Raw genomic sequence first — 13,155 nt, 5'->3', positions numbered from 1 at the left:
AAATTTATTTACGTAAATGATAACTTCAAAATATTTTTACAAAATTACTCTCGTCGTGTAACGCAAAGGGCAGGATTGTCTCGCGAAGAAAAAACTTGTGAAAAGTCTAGAATTACCGTGCCCTCTGCGTGACGATCGTGTCCTTCGTATATAAAACATTCGTGAGTAAAAAAGCTAAGTATATAAAACATTTAATAATAAAAGTTATATATATTTTTTCAATACAATTTATGTTTTTCTTCAAAATCTTAATTTGGGTGGCAAAAATCAAAGTTAAGAGATTAAAATTATGATTTTAATTCTCATTTAAAAACTTATTATGTTGAAGTAGAAAAGTGTGATTATGATAAGTTATTAAATTAAAAATTAATTTTTTTTTATAAAATAAAAAAATTAATAATGAGAAATACACAATAAAACAAATTTAAGAAAATTAAAATTAAAATATATATATATATATATATATAGTTTTCTTCCCATTATTTTATGTCTTTTTTTATTTATTAAATATTTTGTCACTAAACTAAACTATGTGCCATATAAGAATTTACTGAACAGTTGTGACCACACCTGCCCTTTGTTTTAAATATTAAACTTTTTTTTTTTTTTTTATAATTTGGATTATATCCCCATAGTCTATAAAATTATTCAATTTATTATACCAAACATAAAAACATTTTTTTATTAAAATAAATGATTCAAACACATCTCATCAAACTACATTATTTTATAAAATATATAAAAAAGAGCTACAATATTATTTACAATTTATAATTTGAATTCATACAAAATCATATCTTCTAAATCGGCTCGATATTACTAAATCACAGTTTTTTTAGAAGGGAAGCAAAGTAAATGATAACCCTTTTAACTTTTTTGTTATAATTTTTTATTTTTTTTTAATAAAATCTATCTATAATATTATATTTTAAAATTTTAAATCATTTAATTCATCAAATAAAATATTATAATACATATTTATATTTTTTAAAATTTAAAATTAAAAAATATATATTATTATAATTGACCAATTTAAAATTCAAATCTACCTACTTTTTCCTTCATTTTAATTGAAAAAAAAAAATCAAAAGGTTAATAAAAATCTCAAATAACTCCTTATATATTAGTTTTTTTTTGTTTTTTTAACCAAAACTCACGTATTACATTTTACTTGTTTTTAACTATTCATTATTCAATCAGAATCACGTAACTTATAAATTAAAATATTAAAATACTTTTATTTAATTCTTATAAAATTTAAATTGTAAATACAAAACATTATAATAATCAACCAATTAAAAATTCAAATAACTGAAAACCAAACAAAGTTTTCTAAAAAAAACTCAATTTCTTTGAAGAACCAACATTCAAACAAGTTCAGTCTTTAAAAGATATATTTCTTTAATTATCTTTTTTTAGACTAACTTATTTTGAATTACTCAAATAATTTAATTTAAAAAATATTATATCACTTCTCTCTACTTATTTATCTTTCTCAATTTATTAATTAAAATAATAAAATATTATATTTTTTATATAATTATTTTTTTGTTTTATCATTATACATTAATATTTTTTATTTTTTTATCCAAAAATTCTACATCTTTTCAAAATCTTTGATCATTACTTTTTTTTAAATAATTAAAATCTTTTCGAAAAATCTCAATTCACCATGATAATTTTTTTAACAATAAATAATATATGTTAGAACTGATTTTCAAATTTTTTGAAATTATTTGTACTGTACATTTTTTTAATTTGGGTTTTTCTTAGAAAGGAAAGACGGATGGTAAAAGATTTAATAATTAAAAAAATTTAATTACTTTTGGAAGATTTTTTCATTAAACTATACTAAGAGCATATGAGTAGACAAGAACTCTGCACATCTATTTTGTCAAATTATTCTCCCACTTCAACCAAAAGCGGGCACATATTGTACTTGGACAAAACACTGTAATGCTTTAATTCTTTTCTAACAATTAAAATATTATTTTTATTTAATACTATTTTAAAATAGAAAAAAATAGGGGCCATGTATATTATATTATATAATAATTAATAAAATTAGAGTTGGACATGTCTGGCATAGAAGACTTTTGCTTTTGTTTTTACACACAGCACAAAAAATTAACAAAAGTAATGATCGGCCCTTTTACAAGTTGTTCAATGAGGACACAGGTCATGCGCTGCATATGCTCTGAATTTATTAATTATAATATAATACACATCCCACTAATTTTTTCCATTTGGAAGGACCAGATTCTCAAATTTTCCTATATAATATAAGAATATTAGTTATATATTTAATTAATAAATATATTTTTTAAATAAATTAATATATATTTTATTAATTATATTAGCATGTTTTATATTCTTGTAACGTTTTTAATATTATAATATATTTTAAATTATAAAAATATTTTATATTTTATTAGTTTTAAAAATATAATTTTATAATAATTTTAAAAATATAATTTTATAATACTTAAAATAATATCAAATAAAAATAACATTTTAATTATTAAGAGAAAATGGCGAAAACATTAAAGTGTTTTGCCCAAGTACAACATATGCTGGCTTTCAGCTAAGGTGGAAGAATGATTTGACAAAATAAATGGACAGAGGTCTTGTGTGCTGGATATGCTCTAAAGCCCGATTCTCTTTAAAATTTTAAAATAATCTAAACAAAATTAATTTTTCAATCAATCATTTTTTAACAATCACATAATTCATTTCATTAATTAAAATACTAAAATAATCTCTGTTTTAAATTATTATTTATTTTATTTATATATATCAATACCTTTTAAATATTTTTACCAAAAATAATCATCACCTCCTCAAAATCATTATTTTTTTCTCCCTATAGGTTTTTTTGAAACCCAATCCGAACAGGCCTAATGCATAGTTCGGATTTGGGGTTTCTAAATAACCTAACAAAATCAATTATCACATCACTCCATTTTCATCCATCAAATCAATCAATTTATTAACCGAAAAACTAAAATACTCTATATTTTAAATTATTATTATTTATTTTATTTATATATATAAATACCATTTAAGTCTTTTTACCAAAAAAAAATATCATCTTCTCAAAATCATGACCCATAATTATTAATTTAAAATCTCCAAATTATTTAAATAACCTAGAACAAATAAGGCATAAGTGTGCCACATTAAGGACTTGTTTGATGAATGAGTTATTAGGATAAAACTTAGTTTTTATCTTAAAACCCCATCATCACATCATCAATCTAATTCATCTATTTATCACTTAAAATACTAAAATTATCCTTCACTTATTTATTAATATAATTAATTATTAAATTAAAATATAAAAAATTAATAAATAAAAACCATTTTTTCTTATTTTTAATCAAACAAATATTTAAAAAAAAAAAAAACAACCAAAACTCAAAAAATCACTTTCTCAACCAAGCTCAAGGAGAATCCACAATAACAAAGTTTAGTAACAAGATATATTGGAAATGTCATATTTTTGTATGATTAGTCTTTATTTATTATTGTTTGATTAACTTTCTAAAAATTATTATTTTTTGTTCAGAAAAAATTATCATGACCCGGCCCAACTTCCTAAGAGATATTTAAAAATATTAATTATTATTATTTTATGTATATGATTAAATAAAAAATAAATGACTATAAAACTAATTATACAATTTTATTATTTGAGTATTTAAAATTTAATTATTTATCTAAATTTGCCTAGAACAATAAACATGCATATAAAATATATAACCAAAATGAATAAGCAACATTATTATTGAATGCAATCAAAAACTGATTGCATTAACTAAGCATATGATAGAACAAGTGAAGAAACACCAAAATAAACTAAAAGTGGCCCAACAAAAACATAAAACGACATAATACACTCAAATTCATGCTTGAATCATCGATCTCATAAACCACAATTGAGATAATATCGACTTCTCATCACTTGGCACTTGCGAGTTGGGTACGGATGAGCTTGGCAGCTTCAACCATGTTTTCGAGAGCTGGTTTGACTTCGGGATACTTGCGAGTCTTGAGACCACAATCGGGGTTGACCCACAAAATGTTGGTCTCGAGAACTTGAAGCATCTTGTTGATCCTATCTGCAATTTCTTCTGAAGATGGGATTCTTGGAGAATGGATATCGTAAACACCGGGACCAATTCCAGCACCATACTTCACACCTTCACGGAAAACAGACAGTAGTTTCTCGTCGGATCGAGAGTTCTCAATGGTGATCACGTCTGCGTCCATGTCGATGATCGAGTGGATAATGTCGTTGAAGTTTGAGTAGCACATGTGGGTGTGGATCTGGTAATTACAAGTTTACATATTCATTAGTTTATAAGCCTAAAATATCAATAAATTTTCTTAAAAACATTTTTCTAAAAAATACAAAACTTGTTCACTTTTTCACATCTAAACTCATCACACCATATACTAATGCTTTGATTGATATGGGTTATTACATAATATTTCTAAATAACTTTTAAATTATAAACTAAAATATCAATTTATACATTTTTATTTTCTGTTTAGAAATTTAGCACAACCCACAATGATAACCCCATCTCGGTTCATTTCAGTTGAAGACATTCTAAATGAAAATCAAACTAATGATATTTGGACATCGACTCTTATCACTTAAAATATCTAGTGGGTTCAAATTATACTTAGTTTTACCATCGACATAATAATGTTTTGATTTATATAGGTTATTTCAGAATACTTTATAAGGCCTAACATTTTAGTTTATTTCAAAAGTTTAATATAAGTTAAACCTTAAATCCTAAACTCTAATGGATCCAAACAGTTCAGTTCAGTTTAACCAAACCTAAGGAGTAGGGAAATGACCTGAGTGGTGTCTTCAACACCGCAGTTGGTGATTCTGAAAGAGTGGACAGCCCAATCCAAGTAGAAAGCTTCTTCTGACTTCCTAAGAGGCAGACCCTCCCTAAGAGCAGCTTCATCAATCTGGATAACAGTAATACCTGCCTTCTCAAGATCTTCAACTTCATCCTTAATAGCCAAAGCAATCTGATAGCAAGTCTCAAATCTGAAACAACCAAATAGAAAAATTACATGAATTTTAAGTGTCAAAAACAAAAATAAAGACCATAGTTTGGTTTTTGTTTTAACATACCTGGGTTGATCGTTACGAACAAAAGACCAGTTGAGGATAGTAACAGGTCCAGTAAGCATTCCTTTCATTGGACGAGCAGTCATGCTTTGAGCAACGGTTGACCAGAAAACAGTCATTGGCTTGGGACGGCTAACATCACCATAGATGACTGGTGGCTTAACACATCGTGATCCATAAGATTGTACCCATCCATTGACTGTGAATGCAAATCCAGATAACTGTTCTCCAAAGTACTCAACCATATCGTTCCTCTCTGGCTCTCCGTGAACCAAAACATCAATGTCAAGTTCTTCTTGAAGCTTGACAACTTTGTTGATCTCTTCCTTGATAGCCTTGGTGTATTCTTCCTCTGAAATCCTGCAGTGAACAAAAACAGTAGTATGTAAATGTTAATCAACCTTTGGATTGAAGTGAAGAAATTATTTGATGATTTTTTCAACAAGGAGTTCAAAAGCAACTTACTTGTTAGCCTTGTACTCTCTCCTCACTTTTCTGAGTTCAACAGTTTGAGGGAAAGAGCCAATGGTTGTTGTTGGGAGGATGGGCAGGTTAAGCTTCTTTTGTTGAGCATCCAATCTGGAACTAACATTGGTTACACGTCTGTGGTCAGAACCCTTCAAAGCAGCAGCCTAAGGAAGAAAACAATCTTAGTCATTAAAATGATCATCTATCTGATACAGTTTTTGAAAACAAAATTCAAGTTGACACTTACAGCTTTCTGAACAGCCTTATTATTCACCCTTGGGGAAGATTTCCTTGATGCAAGTGCAGCAGCATTGGCAGAGAAGAATGCCTAAAAGAGAAAAATACCCAAAAAATGGTCTTAGTTGTTTGATGTAGTTTTTTTTTTTGATAATCAGATTTCTTTGGGTAGAACTTGTTTGATGAAAAATGGATTATTTGGGGTTAAATGTTATACAAACTAAATTAAGGGTATTTTTAATGATGTTTGAATGATTAACTGATGAAGGGATCGATTAATGATGGGTTATTATCTTTTGGTTTATTGCACTGCACCTCTTTCGTTAATGGGTGCATTTCTTATGTAAATCTCCCTAGGAGAAGAAAAGGAAAATTAAAATAAATATACCTCGTCTTTATGACCAGACAATGCCTTAGCAAGAGCATTAACTTCTACAATCTTTTGAGCAGCAAATGCCAACCATGATTTCAATTCTTCATCCAGCTTAGTCTCATTGATCAGATCCACAGCTGTGTGGAGAAGTGAACACGATGTAGAAACCACAAGTTTATCTGCATAAGAAAAAATATGGATGAATTCTTCATAAGATCCTCAGTCCCTCGTCATAATAAACATAATCATATAATTGACACCATGTGGAAAGTTGGATCAAAAGCATCCAGTAACTAGTTTTGATTAGGATTTAGGATATTTTGTGTGCTTGAGTTTCAGATGTTTGTAATTTCCTTGAGTTTCATTTTGTTTGAACTTGTGACAACAATTATCACGACATTGTCATGGTTTTGATGTTTTATTCCTGTGATCTTTAAGGAATTGTAGATCAATGAAAAAGATTTAATTGACACCATGCTGCTAAATATACCTTTGCCTACGATTCCCTCAAGAGACTCCAAGACATTAAGAGATGCAGCAAGATCATTAGCCCAAATATTTCTACCATCAACCACACCAGCAAAGAGGTATTTCCCTTTTGGGAAACCACCACCCTTGATCAGATCAAGAACCTGTGTCCCACGAACAAGATCAAAGCCAAAAGCAGTGACACCCTTTAAACTAGTGAGGATTTTGAATGCCTCAGAAGGAACATCAGCAAAGTATGTCTCAACAAGCACATTCAATCCACTGAGAGATGACTCTAGTTCTGAATATGCAGCTGTGAATGCTTCCAGATTGTGTGAGTTGAGATCTTTTACAAGGATGGGTTCATCAAACTGAATCCATGATGCACCGGCTGCCTTTAGCTCTGCCACTACCTCCCTGATTTTCAAATGACCATTTCAACACAGAAACATATATAGGTAGGTTGACTGAAAGCATAAGCATTTAAAGTTCCTTACTTGTAAACTGGAATAATCTTGTTCAACAGAGAGAGAAGAGAAAATGATTTTTCCACTCCCTTTGCAGGCTTCGAAAGCAGCAAGTAAGATACAGGGCCAACAAGGACAGGCACGGTATCAACTCCAAGCTGCATGATGGGATAGAATAGGTTTTTAAGTTATCAACTCAATATGAAATAATATTTCAGTTTAATTTTCATCTTCTTCCCTTCTCTATACTTCCTCAAAATATCGTGTTAAAACCATTTGCAACCATGATGATTCAATAAAAAAGCTACATTAAGTCCAAGAATTCTCTGAGTAAGATATATTGGATCATTACTTATTCTTTTTTTTTTTGCTAGAAGGATCATTATTTATTCCATGAACAGCTAGCTACAATCACTATGAATCCAAACAAACTCTTGCCTTTTGTTCAAAATAAGCATAAACGAGAATTGAATTTTGAAATTCTAATTATATACTTTTGAAACTCAATCTTAGTACGGGTCCATAAAATTCAATGAAGCACCAACTAGCCCACCATAGAAAAAAAGTGGACATAAACTAGAGAGTCCTACCAATTTAAAAGACTGTTTAATGTTAGTTGAAATAACTGAATTTGGGTTGTTAGATCTCGCAAGAAAAACACAGATATAGCAGATTCGCATCTAATGTAGAAGTTACGAAAAACACAAGACTTCATATTTTCTTAATACATACCGCCTTTGCTTCCTTGTATTCATCCACGGCTTTGTGGGAAGCATATGAAAACTTGACTTCAGGTCCCAACTCAGGAACAATGTAGTGACTGCAATTCATATATAAAATCCAAGAATCATTAACTAATAATAATAATAATGTCAATAAATGGATTAAGTTCAAAGGATCCATGCATCAATTCACTTACTAGTTGGTGTCAAACCACTTGGTCATCTCCATGGCTGGTACAGATGCATTTCCTCTAGCCATTGAGAAATACACATCAAACCCGATCTCACCTCCAGTCCAATTATATCTCGGAGGAACCGCACCAAGCATAGCAGTGGTATCAAGAACCTGATCATAACAAGAGAAAGTGTTGCTGGGTATATATTTAATACCAGCATCAGCCATCTGTTTCCAGATTGATGACCTCAAATCAGAAGCCACTTTCTTCAAGTCATCAGCAGAAGTCTTTCCATCCCAGAAAGATTCCAACGCAAACTTGAGCTCTCTCTTGGGTCCCATACGTGGATATCCAACAATGTGTGATGCCATTTTTCCTAATCATGATAATAATACATTGCAAAGTCTCAAGATCCATAGAGAATGAATACAGATCTAGTTTCTAGTTTCTAGTTCAGTTAAAAATGGTTAAAAGACGAATTTAAAATTTAAATCAACTACACTACACTACACCAGATCTACAAAGTATATATTAATTATTAACACAACAAAATTTTCTTCATTGTAATGTAACAAAGTAGAACTATGATTCAATGATCATACCTTGAGGGATGGGAAAGATCTGAAAAACTGGTTATAGAAATGAAGTTAAATAGAAAGAGAGAGAATTGGGCCGACACGAGATTTGAAGAGTGATGCATGGGTGTATTTATAGGAGGAGGATGGGGTGGGTGGGGGCTCAGTAGGTAGATCTGGTGTTTTTTTTTGGGGGGATCTGAATTCTAATCTCACGCGCCGGTGAGTGAACGGCGGTTGGAAATTGCGATTGTTTGCTGACGTGGCCGTATCCAACTTTGGGAAGCGGACATTCAGCGGCCAATCCACTGTCTAACAACAACTGTGTAGGACCCGTTTGATTGGATTAAAGTAGTGGCCAATAAATGTTTTAAAACAAAGAGCACATTCACACACGATTTATTCTAAAGCTAATTTTTAATACCGACATTATAAAAATAAATATATAAGTTAGTATTCAAACTAATGAACAGAAAAATATTTGATAGGTTAGATTTTAGTATAATGAAGTGTATCACTTATTTAAATCAGGGCATGTGTAATAAGTAAGACAATTAAATATTTTTGGGGAGCAAAATTTTAAAAATAAAATAAAATTATAATGATATGTTAATCGGCTTAATTTAAAAAGCTCACTATCAATGATAAACCCTAACTTAATTTGTATTCAAAAAAATAAAAATAAAAAACAATATTTTACTTGGAGAAAAAAATCGCACGATTCTCATTTATCAACAAAATCAAGAAAAAAAGAAAAAATAAGAACAAACATTCTGGAAAAAGAAAAGGAAACACTTCCCCCAAACCCCAAGCCCGTCGTCGATCCTCCAGCTTGCCAGAATCGGAACAGAAAACTCAGTCGTCTCATTCCTCGAGCTCTTGGGCCTTTTTCGCTCGTTCTAGCCTTGTTTCTCGGCACTGCGCCACTGCCCACTAGAGTTCTTCCTCCGATTTCGGTGAGATTTTGGTTCGATTTACTTGATTATTTTTTGTTGTTGAGGACTTGTCTGGTAGAATGGTGGATTCACAATCTGTATCTTGCATTATTGCATAGCGGAAGTGCAACATTGTGGTTAATCATAGATTCATAAAATGCTGGTTAATCTATAATTTTTTAAACATTGTGGTTAATCATAGATTCATAAAATGCTGGTTAATCTATAATTTTTTAATGCAGATTAGCATTTAGAGTTTTATCAAGCATGCCTCTTATAAGAAAACAATTATCTGGGGCAAAATTATTTGAAAATAATGGATAGTTGTTATCCAAATTCCTATATCGCATATCGAGTTTTGCTGACTATACCAGTTACTGTTGCATCTGCGGAAATGAGTTTTTCCAAATTAAAGTTGATTAAAACTTATCTTTGATCAACTATGTTGCAAGAAATACTAAATGGGTTAGCTATGTTATCTATCGAGAAAAAAATTATTGAAAAAGTTGATTATGCAAACTTGATCAATACTTTCGCTTCAAAAAATGCGAGACGAGTAATATTCAAGTGACTATATATTAGTTCGGAACATGAATTTTATATTTTGTTTGGATTTTTTTTTTTAGTATTTACTTATGACATATTGTTTTGATGATATTTTATTTCTAAAAATCATGTTACAAATATTATTATATTTAAATCGATAAAAAATATATGTATAAATATTAAGTTTTAAGGGCACTAAATTTTGTGCTCGCCTCAGTCATCGAAATCTCAGGTTTGACACTAATTTAAATAAGTAACTATAATTTCAAATATATTAATTAATGTTACTAGAATAAAGAAATAAATTATATATATAATTAAATTTTTAAATTTGTCTAATAATATAGTTTGTTTAAAATTATTATTATGTTGATGTTTTTTTAGTTGATTTTGTTTGATTAATTGTCTTAAAATTAGTTTATATATATATATATGTTTGGATATTTAAAAGTTATTAATCCAACTTAATATTTATACATTTAATTTATTGGATTTAGAGTCTTAATAGGATATAAATATCATAGTAAAATTAAAATTAATTTTATTTACTAGATCAAATCTAATAACTGATTACCATGGTCATAATTTATCTATTTATATTATATTAAGATAATATATATGGATTATGATGAAAAATTACATTTATTAAATTATCAAATTATTTAATTTATTTATTAAAATATTATTTTTTTATTATTAAATTTAAAATATAAAAAAATTAATAATTGTACTCAAATAATTTCAGATTTTTTTTTTTTTTAATTTAAGAAATTGCCATTCTCTTCAACTATCATCATTTTCAATTTCAACTTAAAATATCCTTCAAATTTAATTGAATATGTTTGTACTGAGAATAGAACTAAAAAAAATAATTTCATAACTTTCAAAGAAATCTTATCAAACAAGCTCCACAAAGTTTGTCCACATTCTATCTAACTTTTGAAATATGTAGTCCTTCTATTTATTCTAATATAAATTTTATGTTTAAGAACTTGATATTGATATTTTTATGATAAAGGCTTGATGTTTAAGTTAACATTTGGATATGATTTGAGTATTTGAAATGGTCATTTTTTTTTCAAATGACATTATACTAATATCTGAATAATTGGCCTAGTTTGATTTGAAAAATCTCACTCTATCAAGCTTTGCAATCACCCCTTACTGATTTATACAGCAAAAAAACTCAAATTTTTCGACAAAATTCAATTTTTGTAAATTTTAGTCTGCAATTACTTTTGTAACACTTATTTTGTAAAACAAAAATATTGCTATGAATATCGCAATAATTAATTGATTTTTATTTTCTATGGTAGGGAAGCTCTCTTATATGAAAGATGTAAGCTTAAATAATTATTTAATTTTTTTTAAGTTTGTTTAACATTCTCATCTTAGTGTTTGTGATATATATTTTGTTGTTTTAAATGACAACATGGATCCTTACAACAAAATATATAATTAATTTAGAAATGAGATTTTTAAAAGTAGTGTCAAACAAAAGTTTTATTTTCTTTACTGAATTTTAGAAATGTGTACAATCCCGATAATGAAAGATAGATTCTTAACAAAATATATCAATAAATGAGAGCAATATTTTAAAAATATAGAGAAACATAAACTATTATAAATGAGATTTTCAGAACTAGTGTCAAACAAACTTTCCATAAAGATTAACACTCAATAGTAATTTGCAACCAACAATCTATGAAGAACATTTGCTGCTTTTAAGAAATATATAAATGGTAAATAATTAATTATATACACCAACTTTTCAAACGATTAGTACTTATTCTTTTTAATCGCACTTTAATTTTGTGTTAACTTTTTATAGAAAAAAATAAAATAAAAACAGTGCACGTGTTTATATTAAAAGTATGAAAATTTGATATACCTCAATTAATAATAATATTTATAATTTTAAAATAATATTTAAAAATTTTGAATTCAAAATAATTCAAAGTAAGATGAAAATTAAATTAGGATTAATTATTATGATAATTTCAAAATATTTTCAGGATATTTCTCAAACAAATATTTTGACTAATGCTCCATTTGGAATTTATGTTTAAAATCTAACACCCTTTTCTGATTTTTTTCCAGGTTTTTTACTCAATCTTTTCTATCCGCGCAGATGTGCATCTCTAAATAATTTTGTACAGTTATGTATATAATCAAAACTTATCCTTATTTAGGACTCCCAGACTACTATTTTAAATAAAATAAACATTATAAATAAATTTTTTGTTTGCCAGACTTTTAAAAATAAAACTGTTCCCAACGAGAAGCTTTTTTCCGAGCGTAACTAAATAACGGATTTTTTATGGAAAATCTAGTATAAAGTACGTTTGTACACGCACACATTTTTATTGATTTTTCTAAAATCAATTGGGACTCTGTTTTCAAATAAATATTTTTTAAAATTAATTATGTTTAATTAAGTTAAAGCCGAATTTCAAATTGTCATTTGATTAACAAATTCTCAGATTATTAAAATTTAAATAAAATTAATTAATTTTACATAACTAATTTTAAAAGTTACTATTAAAATCTTTAAAAAAAGATACCTAACACGTAAATTAAGGTTAAAATCATCGAAGCTCGAGTGAACTCGAATCCCGTATTACCACGTGTCATCGGCTCGTGCTAAGCTACAAGGATATCTCGGGGTTACACATATTAGGTCACATTCAATGATTTTAAAGATTGTCACAAATTGTCTCAACTTTTAACTTTGATCAGGATTAGAGAACATTAGTGAAAACATTAAGTGTCTTGAAATGAATGAAACATAAATTAAGGAGATAATACAAAAAAAAAAAATAAAAAAAAAAGAAGAAGAGAACCTTAACACGTCCTTTTAAGATATCAATTATATACTACTAAAAAATGGTAATGAACGATAAATTGAGGTTGTTAAGTTGAAACTCGGAGGGATGGAGAGCTTGGTTTGGGATTTTTTAAAGGATAGTTGGTATTTTTTTTTTCAACAAAATTTTAGCATTTAACAAAAATAAATAAATTACAATCTAA

The 13,155-nt window shown here is 27.9% G+C and overlaps 1 protein-coding gene across 1 annotated transcript; it reads right to left on the bottom strand.

Moving 5' to 3' along the window:
- Nucleotides 1-3,759: 3,759 nt before the first annotated feature.
- Nucleotides 3,760-8,803, bottom strand: LOC124919247 (5-methyltetrahydropteroyltriglutamate--homocysteine methyltransferase). The gene is made up of 11 exons (XM_047459448.1): nt 8,672-8,803; nt 8,091-8,445; nt 7,904-7,991; nt 7,202-7,329; nt 6,727-7,121; nt 6,252-6,415; nt 5,874-5,954; nt 5,624-5,790; nt 5,162-5,518; nt 4,873-5,074; nt 3,760-4,329 (listed from the first exon to the last, which is right to left on the bottom strand). The coding sequence occupies exons 2-11, from the start codon at nt 8,438-8,440 to the stop codon at nt 3,961-3,963; spliced, it is 2,301 nt and encodes a 766-aa protein (XP_047315404.1). The 5' UTR covers nt 8,441-8,445; nt 8,672-8,803; the 3' UTR covers nt 3,760-3,960.
- Between the last annotated feature and the right edge of the window lie 4,352 nt (nt 8,804-13,155).

This window comes from Impatiens glandulifera, chromosome 1 (genome assembly GCF_907164915.1).
Source record: "Impatiens glandulifera chromosome 1, dImpGla2.1, whole genome shotgun sequence".
NCBI classification, from domain to species: domain Eukaryota; kingdom Viridiplantae; phylum Streptophyta; class Magnoliopsida; order Ericales; family Balsaminaceae; genus Impatiens; species Impatiens glandulifera.
Note: the sequence above shows the minus strand (reverse complement) of the source record. Positions and strands in the feature narration are given on the sequence as shown.

Excerpts from the sequence above, each read along its gene's own strand:
- LOC124919247 (XM_047459448.1), bottom strand. The coding sequence starts at position 8,440 with ATGGCATCACACATTGTTGGATATCCACGTATGGGACCCAAGAGAGAG. Across the intron at positions 7,992-8,090 it reads AAGTGGTTTGACACCAACTA|TCACTACATTGTTCCTGAGT; the intron begins GTAAGTGAATTG and ends TATGAATTGCAG. Across the intron at positions 6,416-6,726 it reads TGAGGGAATCGTAGGCAAAG|ATAAACTTGTGGTTTCTACA; the intron begins GTATATTTAGCA and ends TTTCTTATGCAG.